Source organism: Malaclemys terrapin, chromosome 7 (genome assembly GCF_027887155.1).
Source record: "Malaclemys terrapin pileata isolate rMalTer1 chromosome 7, rMalTer1.hap1, whole genome shotgun sequence".
In the NCBI taxonomy this organism is placed as follows: domain Eukaryota; kingdom Metazoa; phylum Chordata; order Testudines; family Emydidae; genus Malaclemys; species Malaclemys terrapin.
Window position 1 is genome coordinate 44,262,011 of NC_071511.1, and position 27,712 is coordinate 44,289,722.

Consider the following 27,712-nt stretch of genomic DNA (forward strand, 5'->3'; position numbering starts at 1 on the left):
TATCTGCAAAGAGCCAACGTGTGTGTGTGTGTTCTCTAGTGAACAGGCATCCCAAGCATAGTTTGATTTACATCAAATCCACCAGGTACCAACTATGCTGGGATGCCTGTTCAGGATTTAAATCACTAGTCAGGAAGACTCGATTTAATCATGGATTTTTACATAAAAGTGCATTCTTGTTGATTGTTATAACCTTAATACATATTCTTCACAACTCAGAGATAGATGTAGGTTTCATTTTTAGAAGGTGCACGCTATACATTTTTAAAACTTTTCAGAATAGTTTTACAGCTATATCAGAAAATGAATGATTGTTTGGTTATTTCATTTACCAAAGGTTATTGAAGCAGAGATTTATGAAGTCATTGGGAGATGAACTATCTCCAATTCAACAGGCTAATCATTAATATTTGGAGGATTATCTTGCCCTGCTGTATTCGGAGGAGAACATCGCCAGACAGACATTTAAATTTGTTTATTTAACTAAAACAATGTTATGTATTCTGGATTTTTTTCTCCAACAGCAAACATATAATATTTTAACAAAACAAGCATATGACTTTTTGAATTTAATTAAACGTTCAAGTTTTTTAAAGTCAGGCTTGTTTTTGTTAAAATTGTTTTAAACTAAAATAGTTAAATGAAATAGTCAAATTTTTTTTTTTTAAATATGTCAGCCAGGTCAACATGAGAAACAAAATATTGGCTTCTGCAGCTAACTCAATTGTCTTCGCCTTCATTTTCCTGTTTGTTCATAATTGGAAAAGGAAAAACAAGCTTTCCTGCTTTTTCAGGCCCCAAACGATTTCTCAATTTGGAATGAATTAGTCCAAAGGAAGAAAATATTCTTTCTACACTGGCAGAAGAAGCTACTGTTAAGTGAGATTATCACTTCAGCAGTCTCTGAATCCAAGTGCTTAAGTGACTTCCACCACTTCACTGGTGTGACTTTCTTTAAAACATCAGCAAACATCTATTTCTTGAATGGTTCACCCTTAGCTCTGAAGTTTATTATAGTTGGCATTATGGAGGGATGATGGCTATGACATGGACATCCAGCAAATTCCCTCTTCTTCAGCAGTTAAGCTTTGACCCGGGTACTGAGTATTGAGAATATTTGCAAGAAAATGAACTGGAGATAGTGCTTGTCCCATCTTTTTTTTTTTTTATGCTTGTAATTTAACTCTGTCATTGCATATTTCTCTTTTTTAAAATCTCACTCAGTTCCTTCCAAATTTCAACAGCATCAGCATAAAACAGCTATTTCCCTGCACTTTGTTCAAAGCTACAGAAATAGGCTTCAGGGAACTCCGCATGTGTTCAACATTTCTCTTAAGCCCAATGTTGAGAACTTTGGCTGTGACAGTGCCATCTATTTTGTCATGATTTTGTTCACAAACTGTCATCCGATTAGGATAGTGCTCAAAACAGTCTGCTACTGAGTTCCATTGCACGTCTTGTGGGAGAGTGAGCTTGGTTCCTCCCACTTTTTTCAGAGCAGCTGTTGCAAAGTGGTTTACAGAGTATTTTGCAATTTCAACATTAGTCTTTATTTCTGGAACACTGAAGTGCATCAAATGAGCACTGCAACAGTATGTTATTAGCTTGGGACTCCCTTCTAAATAATTTCTTCTCATCTTGGATACATTTGCAGCATTGTCTGTGACCAAGCTGCGTACTAGACATTTGATTTTTTTTTTTCAAAGTTTGTTATAGCTTTTACTGTTACATCTCTACCCTGATATAACGCGACCCGATATAACATGAATTCAGATGTAACGCAGTAAAGCAGCGCTCCCGGAGGGCGAGGCTACGCACTCCGGTGGATCAATGCAAGTTCGATATAACACGATTTCACCTATAACACAGTAAGATTTTGGGCTCCTGAGGACAGCGTTTATATCGGGGTAGAGGTGTACTTCTTGTAAGTATTCTGCTGTGTGTGCATTTCCTGATGTATCAATTGTTTCTGTAAGAAAGACATTCCTCCCTTCTGTTATCACACAAGCACATACAACTGGATCATTGTGGACATTGCTCCACCCATCAAGACTGAGGTTAACAATTTTACCCTCTAGACTTTTGCACACTGCTCAATTTCTCTTTCATACACTTTATCCAGCAATTTGCCTGTGACATCTGCTCTGTTGGGTGGACTGTATCCTGGTATTAATGACTGAACCATGTTAATGAAGTATGGGTTCTCAATAATATGGAAAGGAGAGTTTGTTGCATAAACAAACAGGGCAATTTTTTCATCAATTACCTCTTTTTGTAATTTGCTAGTTCTCATCACAAACTTACCTATGGTTGTTTCTGGATGATGGAGATTTTTTTTTCTTTTCCTTTTTGCTACTAGTGATATACTGTGGCCACGTGACATACATGATGTGACTGAAACACTATCATTGGCACATAACTCTGAAACTATAGAAAATGGTGGTGATCTTGAAGGTAGAGCGTCTTCAGAATCCTGTATGTTGAGGATGGATTCTCCTAAACAAAATAAGTCAATGCAGTTATTTAATGATTATTACCATACTGCTCATTTAGTATTACTCATTACATTCACTGACACTCAGTACTACTTTAAAGGTGAAATTGTAAAAGGAAGATCTGCCTATTGCAGATATTTATTTTTGATCACAACTGCATCTAAAATGATAGTACCATAGAATAACAACTATATATTTTTTTTCTCAAACATGAGAATTGAAGAATCTTCCAGAAGGAAGACAGGCAGTCCTTAAGAAAGAAGTATGAAATAAAAAAGTTTACCCCCTGAAGATCCTGCATGTTCAGACATGTTCCTTTCATCCTCAACGCAGCTTCCTCCTGAGAAGGGATACTTCTCATGATGTTTCGTTCGGGCAACCAGACCTTGCATTTCTTTGTTGCGCTGTTTGCATTTTGCACACATGCCTGTCTTACCCACAGGTAGAGGAACTTAATTAAAATATTCCCAAACTGGGCCTCTTTTATGGCCTGCTGCCATTATAGGTTTTCCCTTCTAGTGAGGGAAAGTTATGGTAGATCTCAAATCAATGAAGGCTACCCTCAAAGACCTCAAGACTTCTGGAATATGCTGCTCAAACTGTTTAACATTTGTTTCTACTGCCTGTCCCTCCTGTCTCACGTTTATCTCCAGACTTCTCCTTGTCCAGATCTATTCCGTCCCCAACAATCTTCTATTCATTGAACTTTTTGAAACTTTTCACTTTTAGAGAGAGGTTCTGTGTACATTGCAGAGGGACAATTGGGTTGAGGTCTGTTATTTCTCACCTATTTATTTATTTTATTTAAAAAGATTTTTGCTGTTAACAAGCATGTTATCTCTGGAGACACAAATCCACAGTTTGAGAACTGCAAAACTAAGCATCTTTGATGTTATCTTCTAGACTGAGCACTGAGTTCCATTGAGTAGATAGAAAGATTAACCTAAATAATCTATTCAGAAGACCCTGGAATCCCATAAGATTGGGTCCCTAATTCATGAACTATTGGAACTCGTTTACAAAACTTTTCTTAAACATTACATGAATATATTGTCTCCTACTACAGAATTAGAATTTATAATTCCTATTCCATGATGAGCTACATTATAGCTCAGATATCTTTAGATAGGTTTTTTCACTCAAAAAGCATTTTTAAATGTTAAATATAAAAGGTATGTTGGATTTAATACTTCCATTTGTCTTGAATACTATTTCCAGAGAATGAATGTGCATCGGTTAACCTTGAGCCTGCATTATTATTCAAGTGCATGTATGAGCAGCACAGACAGCCAGAGAAATCCATCTGCCTTCAGCACTGCATAGGGCTCCAGAAACTGCTTTTTAATTATTCTCTGTGGATCAGATTTGCTGTGTTTTGGGTTTTTTGCACAGTCAGAGGTCTGGCAATATTAAGTTTCTTCCACTGGCACCTTTCAATTTTGTCTACATTGGCTGAAAAGGAGCTGGGCTGGAGTCAAATGTTCTTTTTGGAAGAACTGTCTAGCTTCGTGCCATGGAAGCTTTGGGAAAAACTAAGTTCATAAATCCGACCCCCAATCTCATTTCAGACCCTGAGTTAGTTCTGGCATTGGTGAATCATCTGGTAGCTGAACTGCAGGCTTCCTCAAAACATTCTAGTAATATCCCTGCAAGTCAGTTGTGCTAAGTCAACAACCCAAGGTCACTTTGATTTCTCTATCATGGGAAAGGCTAATCTGAGCTGTTAGCCCTTTGGAAAAGCAAATACTTTGTATCCGAGAATTATTCACAGCTCTTAAGTTGCATGTATGTCTGTTTAGAATGTGAAATATGTGTACACACAGTACTCATAAATGTAACTCTTTTTGTGAATAGCAAACTTCCAAATTTTTTTGACTTGCACCTGCTTTAAGTATGAAGTATAGCTACAGTAGTACTTGTGCTCTAATATAACTAGCTACCTTTCTTTGTGATCTCTTAGACACATTAACATTTTCATCAATTTTTTTTTCCTTTTGTTCCCATTTTTGAGACCAGGGAGATCATTTTACTTATTTTTTTTTTTAATTCTTCCCCCTTTTCACAAGGAGAATCTTCCTTTTGTGATGAGCAATGAAGATCTGGCTTGTTCAGGAGCCAGTCAATGATACTCTGTGCATGTTAGAGAGACAAGGTGGGGGAGAATTTTTTTTTTTATTTTTATTTTATTTATTTATTTTTACTGGACCAACTTCTGTTGGTGAGAGACAAGGTTTTGAGCTTACATGGAGCTCTTCTCCAGGTCTGTGCATGTGTGAGACACGTGCAAAGGCCCCTCAAATATCACCGAACATACTCCAGTCCCTACTGGGGAATCGGGACTTAAATTTGCTCACATGTTGGGAAATCCATGGTAGATTTTATTATTGACTCTTGCTAGTAGGCAGATGACTGACACTTAAGCATGTTAAGAATTTATTACATGGATTAAAGGGCTAATGTGTATAATGCTTTTTATGGTTCCTTCTGGAAACTGCCCTGCCCTGTCCTGGGCTAAGATGAGCACATCAGTTTTAGAGAGGGTCAGGTTTATTTTATGAAACTAGAAAAAATGGAATTCTCCCTCTTCAGCTTGTTTATGCAGTGTGGTTCAACCAAGTTTGTCAAATCTTAATCATAATTAGGAGAAAAGTCTATTTTCTTATTCCCTTCCAGACTTTTAATATTATCATTCCAAACACAACAGTACATGTTGCATAAGATTTGTGTCAGAAAGACCTGGAGCTGCAACAAGTCTCTCATCTGCCATTAGGTATTATTTCTGGTTCAGCAAATTCTCTCTACTGTATCTTTCCCAGCTAAATGCAAACTTTTAAACTTCCTGTGTCTGTAGTGTACTTCGAAGGAATTATTCAATTCTAAATGATTAAAGACTAATTGAATTAAATAAAATGCATAATGAGAGAATTGGAAGTCTATATTAGAATCAGAAATATAGAACGTCAGCACAAAGTTCCTACAAGTACTTTCCGAGGAACTAAAGCTAATGTTTTCTGTGCTTCTGCTGATTGCTTACTAATTAAAACAGATTCCCCCTAAACTCCTGAAGTTTATCACAGATGTTTGGCTTGCCTTCTTAGTTTCTAATCTGGACCTATAAGGTATTTGTTAAAATCACTGTGCACAAATTTAAATTCCTTTGACTCTCCTTGCTGTAAAGGAGGAGAAGAAATTCCCTCACCATCACTTCATAGCTACACTGGATCTCTTTTTAATGATCACTTTCTAAGCTACGGGGGCTTGCAGTAAGGAGAGCAAAATCACTTTCAAAATCCATTTGTATTCTTTCTTGAGCTGAATATTTGCAGTATCCTTTGAAGAACTATGAGACAGTTCGTGTCGGTGGATAGTAAATCCATAAGGATTTATATGCTTTTTTAGTTCAGAGGTGTAATATTGTGCTCTGAACTTCCAACTTTTTTTTAAAGTCTGGAAGGGAGAAGCATTAGAAGGGGGCTTGACTAAAGTATATGAATTACATTATGGAGGGCGTAGCAGAAACTGATCAGTCCCTCCTCCTTGTTACTCAACTCCCATAGTATGAGGAGATGAGTATTCAGTTACTCTGTGGAATGCACTGTAATGAGGTCATGGAATAAATACTGTATTTTAAAAGGGGTTAGGTAATTCTATAACCAAGCTAAAATATAAATAAACCACTTTGTGGTCTAATCTCATAGACTTTAACATCAGGAGAGACCATCATGATCTCCTTGCCATAAGGTTCAGGGCAGAATTCTTCAGACGCCTCTTGACATTCTGTTGCTGCATACATGCATTCTATGGGGTTTTGGTTTTCCCCTGAAGTATCCACTATTGACCTCTGCCAAAGGCATGGCATTAGTCTTGATGAACCAATGGTCGGATTAAATAGACAGATTCAGTATTCTTGTCATCTTAGTAGTGCCAGAATGCTCTTGTGCAATAAATATAATTAAATCTCTTCATACTGAAAGATGAAAAGTAATACAAGTTGTTAAATCAGTTAATAAAGAAGGTGCTGTCTCTTGGGCCTGGTCTACACTAGGCGTTTATGTCGAAGTTAGCGCCGTTACATCGAATTAACCCTGCACCCGTCCACACCGCGAAGGTATTTAGTTCGACATAGAGGTCTCTTTAATTCGACTTCTGTACTCCTCCCCGACGAGGGGAGTAGCGCTAAATTCGACATGGCCATGTCGAATTAGGCTAGGTGTGGATGGAAATCGACGCTAATAGCTCCGGGAGCTATCCCACAGTGCACCACTCTGTTGACGCTCTGGACAGCAGTACGAGCTCGGATGCTCTGAACTGCCACACAGGAAAAGCCCCGGGAAAATTTGAATTTGAATTCCTTTTCCTGTCTGGCCAGTTTGAATCTCATTTCCTGTCTGGACATCGTGGCGAGCTCAGCAGCACTGGCAACGATGCAGAGCTCTCCAGCAGTGATGGCCGTGCAATCTCAGAATAGAAAGAGGGCCCCAGCATGGACTGATCGGGAAGTCTTGGATCTCATCGCTGTGTGGGGCGATGAGTCCGTGCTTTCCGAGCTGCGATCCAAAAGACGGAATGCAAAGATCTACGAGAAGATCTCTAAAGACATGGCAGAGAGAGGATACAGCCGGGATGTAACGCAGTGCCGCGTGAAAATCAAGGAGCTGAGACAAGGCTACCAGAAGACCAAAGAGGCAAACGGACGCTCCGGATCCCATCCCCAGACATCCCGTTTCTACGAGGCACTGCATTCCATCCTCGGTGCGGCCGCCACCACTACCCCACCAGTGACCGTGGACTCTGAGGATGGGATAGTGTCCACGGCTGGATCCTCGGACATGTTAGCGGACGGGGAAGATGAGGAAGGAGATGAGGAGGACGAGGCAGTCGACAGCGCTCACAACGCTGATTTCCCCGACAGCCAGGATCTCTTCATCACCCTTACAGAGATCCCCTACCAACCCTCCCCAGCCGTTACCCCGGACACAGAATCTGGGGAAGGATCAGCCAGTAAGTGTTGTAAAAATCTAAACATTTATTTGTAACAGAACAGGAATATTAACAATTTAAAAAATGGGTTTCTCATGATTAGTTTGATTAGCTTAACGGTTCAGTCATGGGCAGTGCAACTATTGAAAAAAAATCTAGCAATGTCCGGTTTTGCATGATTGTCCTGCCCAAGCCGCTCTACTGGTTAGTCACTGCTACAGCAGCTACAGTAAAATGCGGTCTATATGTCCGGGGATGGAGCAGAAATCCTCCTGTGACATCTCGAGGAAGCTCTCCTGGAGGTAATTGGAAATCCGCTGCATTAGGTTCTTGGGGAGAGCGGCCTTATTGGGTCCTCCGTAGTAGGACACGTTGCCACGCCACGAGACTATCAAGTACTCTGGAATCATTGCTCTGCACAGCATGGCGGCATACGGCCCTGGTCTTTGCAGGCTTTCCCGGAGCATTCTCTCTTTCTCGCTGTCAGAGATCCTCATGAGGGTGATGTCGCTCATGATGACCTGCTTTGAATGAGGTAGGGGAATGTTAGTGTTGGGACTGCTTTGCCGTTCCTTTACAGAACTGTAACCGCTGGTTTGCAGCCACGCGGTGGAGGCGGGAGAGGGGCAGCCGAAAGGGATCGTTCCCGGGGACAGCCGCGAGGGTGTGGGACAGGAGCAGACTTCCTGCTTGCCGAATTGCTGGCAGCAGGGACCGACATTGATTTCAATGTGAAATGAGGCCATTGCTAATATTAAAGTTTTAAGCTGCCACAAGTCTACGGCTTACCATGTCTGCCTGCAACAGAAATTCCGTTCTCCTGAGAGGCTTCTCAAATGTGCTGTAGAAGACCCCAGGCACTGAATGCGAAGGCCGAGAATTCGACCTTGTGCTGAGTGCGCATGTGATAGGTGCTGTGCATGGTCTTGTTCACAGAGAAAGACTATGTTCTTTGTTCACAACTACATTTATCTTTCTGAGGAATTCACTCCCTTTTTCCCATTCCCACAGCCCCATCTGCGACTGTCTCACAACCTAGCCTGTCATCACACTCCCAGAGGCTAGCGCGGATTAGGCATAAGAAGAAGAGGACACGGGAGGACATGTTCTCGGAGCTTATAGCCTGCTCCAGAGCCCAGGCAGCACAGCAGACCCAGTGGCGGGAGAACTTGACCCGAATGCACCAAGCCAACATGGATCGGGAGGAGAGGTGGCGTCAGGAAGACCAGCAGGCGACTCAAACCCTGCTTGGACTAATGAGGGAGCAAACGGACACGCTCCGGCGCCTTGTGGATGTTCTGCAGGAACGGAGGCAGGAGGACAGAGCCCCGCTGCAGTCCATCTCTAACCACCTTCCCCCGCCACCAAGTCCCATACTCCCCTCACCCAAAGTGCACAGAAGGAGAGGCGGCAGAGTCCCTGCTAACTCTCACTCCACCCCTGCAGAGAGCTCGAGCAGCAGAAGGCTCTCATTCCCCAAAATTTGACAAGTTCTTTCCTTCCCGCCTGACACAAGCCCCCGTCCAAGTTTCACTTTCCCAGTTCCATGTTTGGTTGATAATAAAAAATACGTTTCTGTTAACTACTGTTTCCATCATGTTCTTTTGGAGGAGGGGGGGATAGGGGGTTGGTAATTCGACAGGACAGTCACCTTTGGCAGGGTATATAGTCGGGGGCAGGCACAGCAGCAGGGCACATACATAGTGCAGTGATGCAGTGACTAGTTACCCTGGTTAGTCTGGGAGGTTGTTTTCATGTTATGTGGTGGGGGGTGGGTTGCTCTGTGACTTTGTGGCAGGGGAGGGCAGTTACAGATCTTAAGCGGCGGTCCTTAGGCAGGATCACAGAGCCACACAGCAGGGGATCTGTAACCGTCCTCCCCCTGCCACAAAGTCACATAGACCCCCCCATACACACAGTCCCTATCAGGAGGGGTGACAGGCTCCGTTGAAACAACCATCCCACCGCAGCGGAGCCTGTCAATCCTTGAGTTTAGAAGCTGCATTCGCGCCACTACAGTACACCCGCTCCGCACCACAGTCTGCGTCCCAGTTTTAAAAAATTCCCGCGAATACAGTATTAAAGAAAACGGTGTGCTTTAACAAAGTAGAACTATTTTTATTTTGAAACGTGTGTTGGAAGTGGGGTGAAGGGGGTATGTAACTGGATAGGATAGTCAACATTAACTGGGTAAAGAAACGGGGGCAGGTTTAGCTTCTCAATACACAAACTTTAAAGTCACAGGTTACCCTGCTCACTCAGGAACTTTGCTTTCAAAGCCTTCCGGATGCACAGCGCTTCCCGCTGGTCTCTTCTAATCGCCCGGCTGTCTGGCTGTGAGTAATCAGCAGCCAGGCTATTTTCCTCAACCTCCCACCCCGCCATAAAGGTCTCCCCCTTGCTCTCACAGAGATTGTGGAGCACACAGCAAGCTGCAATAACAATGGGGATATTGGTTTCGCTGAGATCACAGCGAGTCAGTAAGCTTCTCCATCTCCCCTTGAGACGGCCAAAAGCACACTCCACCACCATTCTGCACTTGCTCAGCCGGTAGTTGAAGAGTTCTTTTTCAGTGTCCAGGGCGCCAGTATAGGGCTTCATGAGCCAGGGCATTAGCGGGTAGGCTGGGTCCCCGAGGATGACTATAGGCATCTCCACATCCCCAAGAGTTATTTTGTGGTCCGGGAAGTAAATACCTTGCTGCAGCCGTCTAAACAGACCAGAGTTCCTGAAAATACGAGCGTCATGAACCTTGCCCGGCCATCCCACGTAGATGTTGGTAAAACGTCCCCTGTGGTCCACCAGTGCTTGCAGCACCATGGAAAAGTAGCCCTTTCTGTTAATGTACTGGCTGGCCTGGTGTTCCGGTGCCAGGATAGGGATGTGAGTTCCATCTATGGCCCCACCGCAGTTTGGGAATCCCATCGCTGCGAAGCCATCTATGATGGCCTCCACGTTTCCCAGGGTCACTACCTTTGGCAGCAGTACATCAACGATTGCCTTGGCTACTTGCATCACAACAACCCCCACGGTAGATTTGCCCACCCCAAACTGGTTCGCGACTGACCGGTAGCTGTCTGGCGTTGCAAGCTTCCACAGGGCTATGGCCACTCGCTTCTGGACAGTCAGGGCTGCTCGCATCCGGGTGTCATTGCGCTTCAGGGCAGGGGACAGCAACTCACAAAGTTCCAGGAAAGTTCCCTTCCGCATGCGAAAGTTTCGCAGCCACTGGGATTCATCCCAGACCTGCAGCACTATGCGGTCCCACCACTCAGTGCTTGTTTCCCGTGCCCAGAATCTCCTTTCCACGGCATCAACATGACCCATTGCCACCGTGATGTTCTCGGCGCTGGGTCCCCTGCTTTCTGAGAGGTCTGTGCTACTCTCAGACTTCAGGCCATCACCGCGTTGACGTAGCCTCCTCGCCTGACTTTTCTGCATCTGCCTCAGGGAAAGGTGTATGATAAGTTGCGAGGCGTTGAGAGCGGCCACAACTGCAGTGATGGTTGCAGCAGGCTCCATGCTCGCAGTGCTGTGGCGTCCGCGCTGTCACTGACTAGAAAAGTGCGCGAACTGATTTCCCGCCGGCGCTTTCAGGGAGGGAGGGCGGGAGTGATGGACGGATGACGACAGTTACCCAAAAGCACCCTGGACACATTTTTTTTTTTTACCCAGAAGGCATTTGCGGCTCCACCCAGAATTCCAATGGGCAGTGGGGACTCCGGGAACTGTGGGATAGCTGACCACAGTGCACCACTTCCAATGTCGACGCTTTCCCCGTTAGTGTGGACTCACAAAGTCGAATTACTGTCCTTAGTGTGGACACACACGTTCGACTTTGCAATATCGATTCCAAAAATTCGATTTAAGTTAAATCGAACTACTCTCGTAGTGTAGACAAGGCCTTGGATTAGATGTAAAAATACGTCCTTACTACTTCTGGTCATTAACAATTGCATGATGCTTTTGCAAGAGCAAAGGTCTCAACATGAGTCTCCTAACCAAATTCCAATCTAGGTAGCTATGTTTTATCAATTAAAATGTCACTTGTATTTTAACACTCTTGTAATAGATATCTAATACAATGGATGAACCAATGGACTCTTCCATCTGGGATGAAATGGAACAGTATCTTAACTTAATTCTGTGCAGGTTGCCTGGATGCAACGCTTTTTTGTGGCTTGGTTTGAGGAACTGGCACATAGTTTCCCTCAGTAATGACTAGCCATGGAGGAGGAGGAGGAGCTGTCATTGAGCTCTGTGATAGTGCTTTTGTCACCATGGGATTGGGGACACTAAACATCTGGAAAATGTTTCTGGAAACGTTCTATCTCTTGTGCCTGATGAAAGATGCCTACTGCGTCTAGAGCGTTTGATGACATACATTTCTTAGTGAGTCAGCACTCACCCTCTCTCCTTCAGGGGTACAGGCTTTCTATGATCACCTCCTCATATCTGTATACTATGTGTGTATACTTTCCATGTTACTTCCTTTATATGCATTGACTTTGAGGCCATGGACATGCTGGAGCTTGCTGGGCCTATAGGTCTCTATTTGCTAGGGAATTTGTTTATGGGTCAAACTTCCAGGCTCTGGGGTATGCAATTAGTGCACAGATATCCTTAATAGCTAGATAGTCTTGAGCAGTTCTAAGCACTTTCCAAACTGCTTTTCCGTCACCAGATGTCTTTAATTATTCTTACAGCCACTCTGGCACTAGACAAATGAAAAGCTAAATTACTTATTCATCTGCAGCTCTCAGGAGAGATTTGGGAATCTCTCTTCCAAATTTTGTACATCAGAAAGAGATGCAGTGGTGGTTATTTTGTATCTGTGTTCTGGCAAAGTCCTGTTGTATTTAAGAAGAGAGAGCGCTACATGTATAAAGCTAGCAAATTGTATTAAACTAGAATTCCTGGTCCAAAAACTGCTGTTTGACGATGCAATCTCTAGAGTAACATCTACTCACAGCAGGGCCAAATTAGGCCCATAGACATTTAATTTTTTATTACTAATTTTATAACTTTTACAATAAACTCAGCCTTTGTATAATTAATGGGCTTGAAATAACTGGGGAGCTATCACATTGTGTGGCAGGAGTTTTCTGACCATTGTTATCTTTTGGGCACACATTGTTTAAATCATTTTGCTACTTGTTGATCAGTTAAATACCATCTGAATCCTCACCAGGAGAATAATTAAGCATAATATTTTGAAGTGTTGATGCCTTTGCATCTGAGAGTCTTGAAACACATCATAAACATTTAACTAAGCCTCCTGGCACTCTTGTGAGATGGATAAGGGGGATTTACAGGGATACCTGTAGTCCCTTCGGGAGTGGAACACAACCATTTCTCAGTGCACTGCAATGTTGTACAACAGTTCTGAACATGAAACGAAGAATACTGTATTAGGTTGGCTAATTCCCCATATCTTATAGAAAGTGCTGTGGTTATCTAATGACCACAGTGGTCAGGAAACCTGTTTTGTCAAGTGCTCCAAAGAACTGTTACATTATATAAGTACCTAATTTAAGGGCAGAGTGTCACCTTCTAAGTCGCTGATGCATTCAGCAGTACCTAGGCTTGCTTTGGAGGTCTCATCTGGAAACTGATCTTAGCCAACCCTAATTAGCTTGTGAAGCTCGGGGGAAGGGCAGGGGTACAAGTTTTATATACACACACACGCACACACACACACCTTTAATTGGCATGGGAAACCATTCTGAACTCTTTAACACCACATTCACAGCTTTCTTGCAATTTCTAATACAACTTTTTTTCCCCTTCTGATCAGGGTCCTTCAATTAAACAATTCATGGACATCTTCTCCCTTCCTGAAATGACCCTGCTCTCCTCTGTCATTGACTATTTCATAAATCATGGCATTGAGTTTGACCAGGTTCATCTTTACAAGGACATATCTGTGAGTATAAGGAACACTTGAAATGCTGATGTAACAGTGTGTATATGGCACAGTTAATATTATGTCTTTTTGTTGTTACTTGTGAACTCTGTACTATCAAACTCAAGATTTATTATTTCTAACATCTAGTTTTTTAATTGGGGAGCCTTGGTGCACATACAGTGCTTTTTTAAAAAAACATTTGAGATCTCTTTGTATACTATTAGATCACTATATTATTATTTTAACATTTATTTTGGTAGTGTTTAGAGGCCTGCTAGGTCAGGGCCCCAAAAATGACAGAAGAGTTGAATTATTTAATTCAACGTGCTTCAGGAATCCCAGCTTTTATTTGTAGACCATTGTCTGATCCTCCCTTATTTAAAAGGGGCAATTTAAAAAAAACAAAAAACAAAAAAAACCAGACCCTCACCCCTCCAAAAAACCACCCCAAAACCTTAGCATTGATCTAATTTTTCTGATGTTGCCCACCAATATGGGCAGGATATCTTTTTCACTCACGTGAGGGGATTATTGACTAGCCTAATGGCTTGGTTGTATTCTGAATTTTCAGTTAATTTATAGGTAAAATTTTGGTGAGTCCCATGCGTCCTTTGACCTAGATAGAGCCCTAAAAGACTCCAGGTCTCCCCCATGTAGGACATATGGTTTCTCCTCCATGGGCAGGGGCTCTCAGTTCCTACTTGTTTAAGTGGGGTCTTATGAGAAGCAGTGTGCAAATTTTCACCTAAAGGTAAGGACTGCATCACTGCACTTTTTGTCTTCCCTGTGGGGAAAAAAGAATGTTCTAACTCCAGGTAAAATCCTAGTGAAGACAAGGTAGTTCAAGGTAAACCTGGTTTACCTCAACCTGCTAATGTGTGAAAACTCCAACTGCTTTGTCTTACTTAACTTATGTTCGCTAAGATTTTTACCTTGTGTTAAATCCTCGTTTTCCTAGGGAAGATGCATCCTTTCAACCCATACTATTCCAAAGTGTAAGAACAACTGGACAAGGGCTAACTGATGATGTTCTATTTTACTCCTGTGGCGTTCGTATCCTACTGGGGTGATTGGAGGACAGACAGGTTTATCCTGTCTTTATGAGGTTACGTGATAAGAGCATGGATAGTATCACCTTTTTATAATTAGTTGCAAAATACAAAAAGATCTGTGAGCTAAAAGATGTTGGTGTTTCAAAACACCGACTGAATGTTTACACTTCAGAAAATGGGAAGCTTTGTTCTAACTTGAATCTAACCTAGAGTTTTCTGTTGAGCTGATGTTCAGATTTAAAATATAGGTATTTGTATGATCAAAACATGGATCTGCTGTTAAAGATTGAAAAAAAAAAATCCTGTGTACAGTTGGTACTAACTTAGTGTCTGGTTATTTTAAACATTCTAAAGGACAATTCATTACATAGATTAATCTGAAGATATGCTTTTCACCATTACAGTCTATGAAATTTTCTCCTTGTGTAGCAGATGAAAGTATATAAAACAGCTGTGTAATTTTCAGCTTCTGGGAGCTGTCCTACCAATGTTGTAATATACAGGGCAGGGGAAAGACTACAGAGATGAATGTACATAGCATATTTTATTTTAGTACTTGAGTGGCTGGATATCAAGGTGGCAAAGGCCTTCCTGAATTGCATTACACTTGTTTAGTCTGGTTTTGGAGCGAGTCCTGAGGAGTCAGTCGATGGTTTCATCAAAGCCATTGGATGGATCTACAACTTGGGACCAAATGACTGTACTATAGGTATAAATAAGCACATTTAAAACAATGCTATTTATTAACGGATGGCAACAATATTCACTACAGTATGATCCAGAAGAACGAGTGCACTATCAGATTCTTAAGTTCTAATCCTGGCTGTTGCGTTGGTTTGCTCTTTGGCCTCAAGTTACTTCACCTTATCTTCTGCAGTTTCTCATGTGTATAAAGTGGATGCTTACAGCATATACCTCACTGGGTGCATTGTTTGGGTTGATATCTGCTCAGCATTCTGAACATGTAAAGCACAATAATTATTAATCATCCTGCTGTGGTGTATTCTGATGGGTGTCCAACGAATGCAGAATGGGGGGCAGGGGGAATCTTGTCTGAGTTGAGGACTGAGGGTAAATATACTTCTTTAAAACCTTACCTGTTCATGTCACCACTCCCTGAGGCTAATTCTTGTGTTTTGAAAGGCAAAGAATCTGCCAGGCATGGTTCAGAATGTTATTCAGCAAAGTAGGACAGAAGTTCTTGTGAAGAAATAAATACAAAACTCCTCCCACTCTGTTGCTAACTCCTAGAACTGAGCATTCTCAGAATAATGATGCACATACTTTGGTAATAGCTTTGGAAACAAACTGGCAGCCCCTCCTCCACCCTTGTAGGAAATCTTTCAGTGAACTAAAAGGTATTTTTAGGATCAGGCTCATGTTGGCAACACTTATCCTAACTCGTGCTGTTAGTGGGCAAGACACATTTATCATGGGCAATGTAAACATTCACGGTTATCTTGGGGCACTTCTCAAAGACCTGTTGTCGTCTTTAATATGAAGCTTGGCACTGTGTACTGGTCAAAAGGCCAAATATTAACTGGTTGCCCCAGGGATTAAAGCAAGGGAGCAATTTGTTCACGAGCTCAGGTTGGTCTGCAATCTTGGTATTGGGGGACAAAGCGCATAACTGTTTATTGGCCCTGCCATCCTTCAGAGAGCTTTTCTAACATCACGTGGCATCTCCCAGGGTTTTCAAGGTTCCAGCTGCAATACAACTCCAGGCTCTCTTTTTATTTGTGTGGAATAAGGAGTCTGCGACCAAGGAGCCTAGCAAACCTGGCATTCTTTTCTCCACTCTGAATATAGTTTTGGCACATAAGGACTTACTGTTGTCTGCTTGTGTCACCAATATCAGGTCCTCAGAAGAGCTTTTTCTGCACAGGAGCTTGCACTTGTGGTGATAACACCATCACTGTTTGGTACCTGTGCCTCTGAATCCAGTAGACTGATCTATTGGTGAATGACCTGGGGCAATGGTTTTTAGGGTTTAACCAGATTTTTATCTCTGAACTCCAAATGTCAAAAGACTTGAGTCCAATTTATTAAATTATGTCCCAATGTGCAGTTCAAATCTTCAAACTGTTCCTCAGTCAGCAAGCAATTAAATAGCCTTCGAGTGGCTGCTGAATATCAGCTCTGCCGCCACCACCACAAAGGAACCCTGTAAGCATCTGCTGCTACATATAAATGTTTGTTTAAAATTATTGTAGACCCTGAATATAGGAATCTGCAGTGAAGGGGTACAACACGTGATATGATGGAACGTGTCTGATCTAAAAATGTCCAGTTTGAGCTCCTTAGGAAAAATTTAACTTCCAAACCCTTACAAATGAAAAGTGTGTCTGTAACTCACTCACTCCCCACCCCCACCCCAACCCCAGAAATTGGTTTTGGCTTTAAAAAACAGAAGTAAAACAGATTTAACAAACACAATCTGAAAATAGGATGGTTTAAAGAGTGACACTCTTGGAACGAATGTGTGCAGCTTGCAGCCCTTGTTAAATGAGGGAGATGTTGGGATTCTTGGTTGGACAGGTCCAAATAGTGCATGGGTGCGGTCTCTTTCATACATATAGGAAAGAGACGGACACCCATGCACTATTTGGGATTCCTCACCTTTATTATATATAATGAAAGAGACACACATAGGCAGATCAATATATTTTGTTAATGATCCTTGTTTATATAAGGAGAATTTTTTTGGTATATGGAGTGAAGAACACTATTGTTTCAACACCCCTTAAATCTTGACACAGACACCTGCACAGAACAGGTTAAAATTGAAGTTCTGCATCAGACTAGATGTTTCCTTCAGGAATTTCAGATTTAAAACTCAAAAAGCTGTCATTTTTCCCCTTTTTTAGGATGCCATTAAAGACGTGCACGTAAAAGGAATGATGTACAAATGGATTGAGAAGGACATGGGTCAGTTAAGTTTAAATTCATTGTTCTTAATTTTCAGTGCTAATGCATATTTTATTGAATGTTTACATGTGTAAATGGATTATTTGGTTTTACAGTACATCACCAGACTAGAACTGATAGTGATAAGGTCATGTTCATAGCTTATGCTTAAGGCTATCCAAGGAGTTGAAAGAGGTGTATTTTGGTATTGACCAAGGCTGTTTTACAAAGGGAAGAACAGTCCTTTCATTCCTCCAGCATTATTTTCTTTGCTTATAAGTTGGGGATATTAGCAGTTAAGTGGAAAATGTACCATATGGGAAGGCCATAGCTATTGTAGATGAGCTTTTTTTCTCTCTTCACTATATAGTCAGCCCTATGACACTGTAATTGTTCATCTGGTCTTTTCACATTTACCTGCCTCCCAAAAGCACATTAACTCACTTGTGCATGGGGGTCACAAACTCTTCTAGTACATAAAGCTAGCTTTTTATTTTGTTGTTGCTGTAATTCTCTATTCATCTTGCTTATTTCAATAATTATAACGCTGTGTACCCAAGAGTATGGGCCTCTGCATTCCAGGTGACCTTTTTAAAAACCCTCTGGCAAAATTGTAAACCATATGCCGGTGGAAAAAATTGATAGTAAAAGATGATAGACTTGTGTGGGTTTTTTTGTTTTGTTTTTTAAACAGAGAAATACATTCTTCATGGGGATGAAACTTATGCTGTCCTAAACCGACTGGTTAACCTCAACAAGAAACTCTTCCTTATTACAAACAGCCCCTTCAGCTTTGTGTGAGTATCGTCTGTTACGAAAATATGAATCAATGGTTATAACTGCATGCATTAGACTACGGTTTGGGGCCTATTTTCCTCAATGAGGCTTTGAAGGTAGTAAACTGGCTGTTTTTAATAGGACATTTCAGTGGAATTGTATTCGATTGGGGGAAGAGAGCAATGGCTTGTGGTAAAAGATTATTAAACAGGCATACCATACAAGAGTTCTTTTGTCTTTGAGGGAGCTGTTATTCTGGCTTTCTTTTGGGGCTGTGACTGGCCAGTATTATTTTGCCATCATTTTTACTATTGATACCAACAGAGTAATATCTCCTGAGCCAGCAGACTAGCTCTGCTTCCTGAAGACACAGAGTTGCTGAGCTTTGAGGGTAGGGTAGAGGGAGAATTCCTTAGTCATGGTAGGAGTAAGCTAGTGATCAACAACTGATGTGCAACTCCTATGTGCAGTCAAATGGAGTCAGAAGTTTTTTGAAGTCTCTGTGCTTCAAGACTTACTACATTTAAAAAAAAAATGTTTTAAGCCCAATTGAAATTGGAATATTAACTTTTCTACCTGTTTGCAGAGATAAAGGAATGAAACATATGGTTGGCAAGAACTGGCGGGACCTCTTTGACATGGTCATTGTGCAAGCTGATAAACCCACCTTTTTCACTGATAGACGCAAGTATGTTCCATTGTAGTGTGTTGCACTGCTGCATTGTGGCTTGTAGAACTTTTCCGAAGCAAACGTTTCCCTCTGCTTTCTCTCTCCACCCATCTCAAAAGTATTGTTGTTATCAAAACTGTCCACCCTCTTGGGGGAGGGTGCGAGTATGTGAGTGCCTGTTTGTGTGTATTAGATCATAAATTCTAAGCCTGGTGCAGAATTGGGTCCCCTGCTTCCCGATATTAATTAGCTAAATGCATCTATTATGGCAAATATATTCCTCCATTAATAAAAAGCAGTTCTATTGAAATCCTAAGCAGAATTTGTTCTTAAATTTAGGGGATTTAACAGAGTTAAATCAGAAGTTTTATGGTACAGAAGAAGAAATGGAAAGGAACAGAATAGCAGAATGCTTCGTATGAAAGCTGAATATGCCTGGACATTGTATAACTTGTGAATGTGCCAATTCTCCCGGCCCCCTCCCACCCTCCCCCGGCTGCACTTAACAAGCCTTCCAACAAATGGCAAAGTAACTTAAGTTGGGTGGTTTCTTAATTACTTGGTACTTTCACCCTGTATGTGGTGGTGGTGGTTTAATTTTTATTCCTTATTTCTCTTTTTAGTAACTCTTATACTTAGCGACTAAAGAAAACATTCCTAGGAACACATTTCTGACATATCAGTTTTTTATTTTTTATTGGTAATGATTTCCTTTAGACTTGCAAAATAAGAAGGGAGAAGTGGTCATGCTGGCTCTTGAAAACAGATATAGAGATCCTGTATCTTTTTACAGTGCTGCCTCAACTTATGAATGGCACAATTTTATTCTATTATCAAGAGCAGAGAATATTCTTTTTAATCCAGCCATTAGCCCAGTTAGGAGTGGAATTGTTCAGCGTTTTCCCCATTCATTAAGCATATTTGCTTGCTTTTTTTTTTTTTTTTGCAAACCAAAAACCTGATCAGTTTTTATTGGCTTGGATAACTATTTTCTTAATTACTGCATATTTTTGCAAGTCTTTATCTGTAATGCTGCTGCTGTTCATGATGAAAGTGCAGGATTCAGTTATTGTGCTCACTCAGTTAATAGTGCACCTCTACGCTGAACAAAACACCCTCTGAACACAATTAGTAGCCTTAGCAAAAAGGTCCTGGAGATAACAGACCATGAAAATTAAGTTGCCCTCTCATCTGCTACCTAGAGATATTTCAAGGCATAGGTGAATTGGGAGGTTCGTTTTGAGAGGCTTGTGCTGATGCTGTCCATAATTTAACTGTTTTCTGCCTACCTAAAGAACTTCACTGTCTAGTGCTCTAAAGCCAGCATCTTTCACCAGCATTACATTAACTTTAAAGCCCATTTTCTAGTAGTATAAATGTTCACATCAATCGACAACAGTGAACCAGTGTAACTGTTTGTGGTGACCTGTCGTGGCACTTTGACAGGCCATCTACGCTGCCTGGCTTCAGGCTAGCCACTGCCTCCTTTTCCTCTCGCTCAGCTTGGCTCTCCCAAACTTCCATCCTGGGTTGGTTGCTTCGGCGACTTGGCCTTCCAGCTAAGTCCTAAAGAAAAATCCACCCCTTCTGGGGTCTTCAAGTCCAGAACAGTCTTCCACCCCAGTCTCAAGCTGAGTAGAACCCTTCTTTTCTGAGGATCAGTCTTCTCTTCAGACTTCAAAACAACCTTCAGCCTGCCCTCTGAGCTCAACTTGTAGCCCTTCCTGGGCTCTGCAGTCTCCCAGCAACACTTGAGCTCCCTTCTTGTGCTCCTTTTGGGTCTGTACTTAACGCTGATTCTCCCTGGGTTTCCTACTTAGACTCCCTTCTTCCCTCTAGCTCTCCACAGGCGTCTGTCTTGTCTCCTTGCTGTCTCCTCCCTCCAGCCCCTTCGAGGCCTGCCTGTCATGTACTTTGCTCATTTTCTCCACCTGGGGAAGTGCACTAAGTATGTCTGGTGGGGGTGGACCCATGTCCCATGAGAGCCATTCATCCTGTGACATGACAATACAATGCCGCTTACTGACCCACCAAAGACCATTTACGCTACAGATCTCTGTGGAAACAGTAGCACATTGGAGAGAGTTAACTTCTGCATTATAACATTCCTGTAACTTTAAGTGAATGCTTTTAACTAGTATTAAAAAAATCTTCTGAGACCTCTGCATACAAACACCACCAGTTCATTTGTTCCAGGGCAGCACTAGGGGGAACCACTGCAATTTACATAAAATACTGCACAATTCACAGTTGTGTTGAAGAACCAACTGGTTAGCAGACAATGCTATGTATAAATAACACTATTGTTTGAATAATTATCAAAAGATCTAAATAACTGTATCTTGGAGTTAAGCACACTTGTTCTCTCAGAACTCTTAACTTTAGTAGTGTTTTTTTTACTAATGTTTCTCCATCTGTAATCAGCCTTGGTTTGGAAACTCTTGGGTATGGTGATAAGGTTCCAGGCCCATCTCCAGTATCTAGTATTTGATTCTGTGCAAAGAGTGAATAATAATCCTGTTGTTGCTATGTTGCTCCTTATTCTGTAGTGCTAAACCTTTACACCTTACTTCATACTCTGTTTTTGTACATCATTATAAATCATGTTAAATAATGAATGTTTGGATTTCTATCAAAGCTTTACTATGTGTGGGAGAGGGTAGTTTGTTCTGTGGATGGTATAATTTTGTGTCTGTAATTTATGACAGCCTTGGTTAGATGTCCCCTTTATTTTTTTTTTGTATAAATCCTAATAATAAGTAACCTACCAAAACAGGTTCAGAAAGTGAGAGTACTCTGAAAGGCTGAGGATTACAAGTATTCTTGGTACAGTATCTTGGAATATCCATACTAGATAGAACTAGTTTTCCTTATTTGCCTCTCTCACATCCATATGTTTCTAATAGTGTAGGAAAGTGGCATCAGAATATTTTTTTTTATTTTTCATTTATTTAATCTAAAGTCAGCCTTCCTTATTATTAGGAACCTAACAGCCACTCACAGGTGGGCATCTCACTTCCTTTCAGGCATGAGGAGGTGACTAATCTACAGTATCATGAGGGAGATTTACAGCTTGTCTTGGTATCTACATACAGCGTGTAGATCTTGGGGGTTTTTGAATACCAACGCCTTCGTGCTATAAATTGTAAAATGAAGTGTGAATGGAGCCAGATATACATGATTTATGGAGAGAAAGAATTAAGATTAAATAAAATTTGGCTAAATGACTAAGTGGGAGATATAGCCCTACAAATATTTGAAGGGCAATATACCCCAAAATGAGATGGACTGTTAGCAGAGCAGCAACTCATATAATAAGGGTTAATAGGGTGAAAAAACATGGGTTGTATATCAGGAAGAGCTTGCTGATAATGAGCTGTATTACACTGTGGAACAGTTTCCCAAGGAAATGGCTAGCAACCCGTTGCTTTTTAGTCACAACACTAGGACAGAAACTGTACAACAGAGACCACTCCTACATTGATGGGAGACAAGCAAGATGGCACACAGAGAATTCTTTTCCACTTCTAGGTTGTATAAATGCCAAGATGGCTTTAGGAGAGGAGGCTACATCCCCTTTGCACCAGCCCCCGGTTTCTGCTGCTACAAGAGCTGCTTTTCCCTATTCTGAGATTTCTTAATAGTGTAGTATGTAATGGGGTGTGTTGTGCCTCAAAACTAGAGAGTAGCCAGTGTAGGAACATGTTTGGGCAAAAGGCTGCCTGACTGTCGCATTTGTTTTCCTGGTCCCTCAAAAGCAATACAGACCTTTCAGGTGTTTGTGGTAGTGTAGGGAGGGTTAATACAAAAACTTTAATAGGCTGAAACTAGATTTTATTCTCATGAGAAGAGGAAGCTAAAGGTCACTTTTTGCTTAAAATTCACTTTGTACAAGTTACATAACATTAATTTAGGAGCTTCATGACGTGATTTACAGCTGTGTATAGTAATTGGAAAAATGTGAGTTACTTAACTCTTGCTCCCCTGTTTCTTTTTTAGACCTTTTAGAAAATTGGATGACAAAGGCTCACTCCAATGGGACAAAATAAACAAACTAGAAAAGGGAAAGATCTACAAACAGGTAAATAAAATATAAAGTCTTGTATTTCCTTTGCTCATTACCTCTAAAACCATAGGGACTAATATAATTCCTATGTTCTCAGCCTGGTGAAAGCTTTTTTATTTTTTTTTTATTTTTAAGCACAAAAGCTGTACAGTCTTGGTGATATGAAAATAGCTCATTTGAATATTTGTGATGGCTGGTGTAATAGGGGTGTGAAACACAGGAGTGCTCGTGAGGGAGTCCTGGTCCCAGTTACGTGACAAGGGCAAGTAGGCACATTGCATGGGTCAGAATCCACACACACCAGTGGCGACTGTTACAGATGGCATCTTCCATTCCTTTTTTTTTTTTCCTGCTCTCTCTCCATGGAGATTCCCATGGTGTTCAAGACTCATCCTCTCCCCTTCCCTCACCTCCACTCTCAGACACTTTCAGTATTTCCAGTACATCTGTCAGATCTCAGCTGTTTTGCTTTTCTTCAGATCTTTAAAACGGGGATTCTTCTGTTCTAGAGATAATAGGTCTGAGACCCTTGCAACTGCAAGCACTCAATAGATCATTCCTAAGGCCTGTTCTAAACACAGTTGTACTTCTATAACTAAAGATGTGACTTTTTAATAACTAAATAGTTAAACCAATATAACTTTATATGGAGACTTTCTTAAATCAGTTTAAACTTGGTTTATATCAGTTTAGCTTGTGCCTGTGCACTTAACAGATGCAAACTGAACTGATATAACTAGTTGTATAAGAGTCCACATACAGAAGGTACACTGATTTAATAAAACCAGTGGGCCTTCTGTGTAGACTTGTCCCAAGAACATCAGAAATTCTTTCATCTTTCCCTATTTCTCATGTGAGTTTCTCCTTGAAAAGCAATAAGTGAAACAAATATCTAAGATAGCAAATAAATTAAAAAGCAGTCTTTTTGTTCTGTTTCATGCATGTACCAAAGTTGGATGCTGCTCTGTTCTTCAATAGGCCTTGTACTTAATGCATTCTTCAGAGAGAAATTCTCCTTTTCTTGGTTATACTGACAAAACCTCATTTTAGTCAGTGCTATTGTGTTAATGTAATAGGAGAATGTGACCCTTTGTGTATTTGAGTGACTGAGTTTCATTTGGCTTCCAGTTTTTAAATACTGCAGACTTATGCCGCAGGCTCTGTAGTACAGGATGGGAGTGGTGGCAAAAAAAACAAAGCCTTTAATGGCATGGATCTCTTTTGATTTGACAGGATTTTTAATCTTTGGTGTTGGACCTCAGTGGCAGGTACTACTTGTATATATCTCAGTTCTGAGACTCTGTGATACTCGATTATTGCACAGGCCAAAAGCTTTCCATCACTGCTAAACTTTTACGTTTTCCTCCCTATTGACTAGTAGGGAGTGAGTTTGGGCAAAGGTCAGTAACAGCTATGTCTAATTGCTTTAGCAGTGGACTTGTGAATTAGATTCTGCTATTATTTCCAAGGTAACTGCAAGCAGAATTTGACTTCATTTACTTTCCTTGCACAGGAAGAAAGGAGAACTGGAAAATATTTGTTTTTGATTCCAAGAGTTAATTTCAATAGAGCATTTAATACTTAATAATGGGTTAAGGTGTTTCTGGTAATAAGCAGTGTATATGAATGGTCAGTAGTGTTCTCTGCTTAACCTTGTAACCTTCTTGTAACCCTTTAAAATAAAGATTTGTCTTTTGGTGTCTGGAATCTTCCAGTTAACTTAGTGGGAGTGTCTGATAGTCTCCATTATTCCCTTAGCTTTCTTAGGCAGCAAAATTGATTCATACCTTTCCCAATTACTGGATTCTCCCAGATGCCCTGATGGTGCTTATAAGAGCAATTGGGAGCTTGTGCAGTCCTGCTTGTGGGCGGGGGGAGACGGGGGCAAGATTCAAACCCTTCATGCCAGAGACCTTGTACCCAAAGCCATTACGCTAATCTGAGGTCAAATGACAGCTTCTCTTTAAGGCTCCTGTCAGTGACTGATGTAGCTATGAGACTCTGCACAAAGTATGTTAAATACAAGTATTTTGTTAGCAGTCTCTGAGTATCCTAAAATGGCTTAAAAATATCTATCCCTGTATTAGAGAGATTGTTAGCCTAGCTCAAAACTTAAGTTACGCAAAAATACTATCTGGCAGAAACAGTCCAATCTCCAATCCAGTTTGTTATCCAGGTTATGTGTCCAGAAAAGTATATAACTGAGCACGCTTTCCTTATGGACTCTTTGTGTAGCGCAGGGGCTGACACACCGGACCCAATTATCAAACTCTCCAATTACCTAGAAACAGACTCTGCTCAGCTACATTGGATGAAAAGGGCTTGTTCCATTGTAACTGAGAAGAGGAGCATTTATCCTTCTGCAGAATGGATTATATTTTACACATTGTATCTTTTGCTACTCGAGGAGAAGGTACTGACTTTGAGGTAGGTATTAACTCAATCTTACATGTGGTTACAAATAGAGATTTCTGACTTTCCCAAGGTCTCACACAGTCCCATAGGAGAGCCAGAAATAGAGTTCCTACCTCAGGCATGTTGTGAGAATGGCTTGTGAATCACTTTGAGGTCGTCTAATCCAAGTAGTATTCATAAATCCTACATCTGCAAGAATCTTCCAAGTCGGGGGTTCTCATGCTCTGGTCCATGGACTATTATTGATAGTGTACTGAGGTGCTTACTCTCATTATTTCCAGCACTCATTCACAGTAATCAACCAAAAATTAAAGTATTTTCCTATTTTCTAGTAAGCTGTTACACTAGCCATGGTGGTGTCTGTTTGCAAGTGGTAAAAAGGATGATCTTTGCATGAATAAGAGGGAAGGGTCTACAAGACCACCTTCCTACTAAAAAGATATCCATCCTATAAAAACTGTCTTAAATATAGCAAAGCACATTGTCTTGCATCCTGATGATGCTGTATAGCTTTTGCAAAGCTTTAGTATTTATACCTAACAGCATGATAAAAACTTTGCCTTGTTTTCCCTGTCTGTACGTTACTCATGCAATGCGATTGCAGATTTCTTCTTTACCCAGTTGAAAATCAGATGCCTGTGCTGACAAACTACTTGGCACCTTAAATACTGTGTTTTTTCAAAATGCTCTCCCTCTGGATAATGGGATAGTTCCCTTCCTAATGAGGATATTGTGAGGATTGACAGATTCAAAGCATTACACATGTGTCTGAGAACTTAAAGAAAAGTAGGTGGACAGGGAAAACTGGCATCCCTCTCTTTATTCAGAGCCAGACTCTGACATAATGGTCAAGTGCAGCGAGATTTGAGGTTTGCATGATTGTGTCTGTACTCCATTTCCCAGACAATGCTATATTCCCATCAGGTTAGTACCCCCTTCTGTGTAAATAAGTACACTCAGCCCTTCCTATGCCCTGATCCTGAGGAGTGCGGAGCACTCAACTTGTGCTCATGTATCTTCTCAGGATTTACTCCAAAGAGAGCAAACCCCTCAATTTTTCTCTGTTTAGCAGATTAGGAAAGTCACAGAAAGAGCTGAAAAGCACTTGACTCTGCCTAATCTGTCACTTACTTTTGAAACCAAACTTTAGTTAGAATTGGCCTTTCTTTGCTTTCTGTGGAGGCCATGTTAGTGAGTGAGAAGTGATGTCGGCAATGTGAGAGCCTAGTGCGGGAATTATAAACCAGTTTCCAGCCTTCATTAATACAAGTTGGAAAGCCAAAGTAAGAGCTTTAACAATGAATAGTATAAATTATCAGGCTCAGAAAATGAGAGATGGAGAAAACTGTTGCCTGTTCAGTCCACCCCCAGGGGTAACTGCAGGATGGTTACTGACTTCTTCTGATTAGTAAGATAGCAATTTAAATACAATTTACACTTAAAATACAGCTTGCTGCAAGTTCCCAGGGTAAGCACTATTTCCTGCCTTCTGTTAACTGGTGATTACAAGCTAACCACAGAAAAAGCAGACTCCTAGCAACATACAGTAGGTCATGGGCTGTCTGAGGAAATGTTCAAACTCCGTGGAAAAGTACAAATGTCACTCTTGCAATGAATTGTAGCTCTGAGAAAATAAACTGAAATATCAAGTGCAAATTGCTGGACAGCTCTAGATTTTGAATAATTGGCCATTTCCTGTGACTGGACAAATAGCCAGGGATTTAGTGGGGTTGCCAGTGTAGGCGTATGCACAATGCAATGGCTAACTGGCTGTGGTAATGAGGAGACTAGTCAATGCAATCTTCTTGCTCTTGGAAGCTAGCCCAGTGGTAGTTTGCTTACCAAGATCCTTGTAGGCAAGTGGTACGACAGTTGGCTCATGTCATGGAACTGCTTCATCTTCCATTGCAATAACAGAGGCTCTTTCTACCCCACTGCCTCCTGTTTTCTCATTTCTGCAAATCAAGCCTTCCTTACTACGTAGTTGCTACAGGTATTTCCCAGCCTAAGTCTGCTTGTTTCTTTTTACTAACCTATGTCTTCAGTTATCAATCTTAAAGTTTTATACTGCCACCCGTCACCATAATATCGGACTACCTTTCACATAAAGTAGATTGGCAACAGCTTAGTCCCTGGCAGGATTCATGCAGAGTTTGTCTTCTTCCTTTCTAGGTTATAGAAAGTTTTGCTTAGAGAAGGATGTGGGGGTATTTTGGTGGAGGGAGGGTGGTCGATACTCTGTGTCCTTCTGATTATGGCAGAAAATCTTTTTCAAAGAGGAAGCTTTTGCAGCATTTCCTAAAGATGAGTACAGATTAATCTTGCCTGAGAGTTTCCTTCTACAGCCAGATCTCTCCCCCCCTCCGCCCCCCCAACTGAGAATGCTTTTTCCCCAGTGCTCTCACATCTTGTCCTTGGCTTCATGATCTGTATTGTCCCAGA

The 27,712-nt window shown here is 41.3% G+C and overlaps 1 protein-coding gene across 2 annotated transcripts in view; it reads left to right on the top strand.

The window, feature by feature from the left end:
• The window catches only part of NT5DC2 (5'-nucleotidase domain containing 2), a 70,916-nt gene that overhangs the window by 24,752 nt on the left and 18,452 nt on the right, over positions 1-27,712 (top strand). For both annotated transcript variants that reach the window (XM_054034532.1, XM_054034533.1), the window contains exons 6-10: positions 13,273-13,401; positions 17,303-17,363; positions 18,037-18,139; positions 18,706-18,807; positions 22,789-22,870. In XM_054034532.1, coding sequence (XP_053890507.1) covers positions 13,273-13,401; positions 17,303-17,363; positions 18,037-18,139; positions 18,706-18,807; positions 22,789-22,870 — 477 coding nt within the window. The remainder of the gene's footprint in view (positions 1-13,272; positions 13,402-17,302; positions 17,364-18,036; positions 18,140-18,705; positions 18,808-22,788; positions 22,871-27,712) is intronic.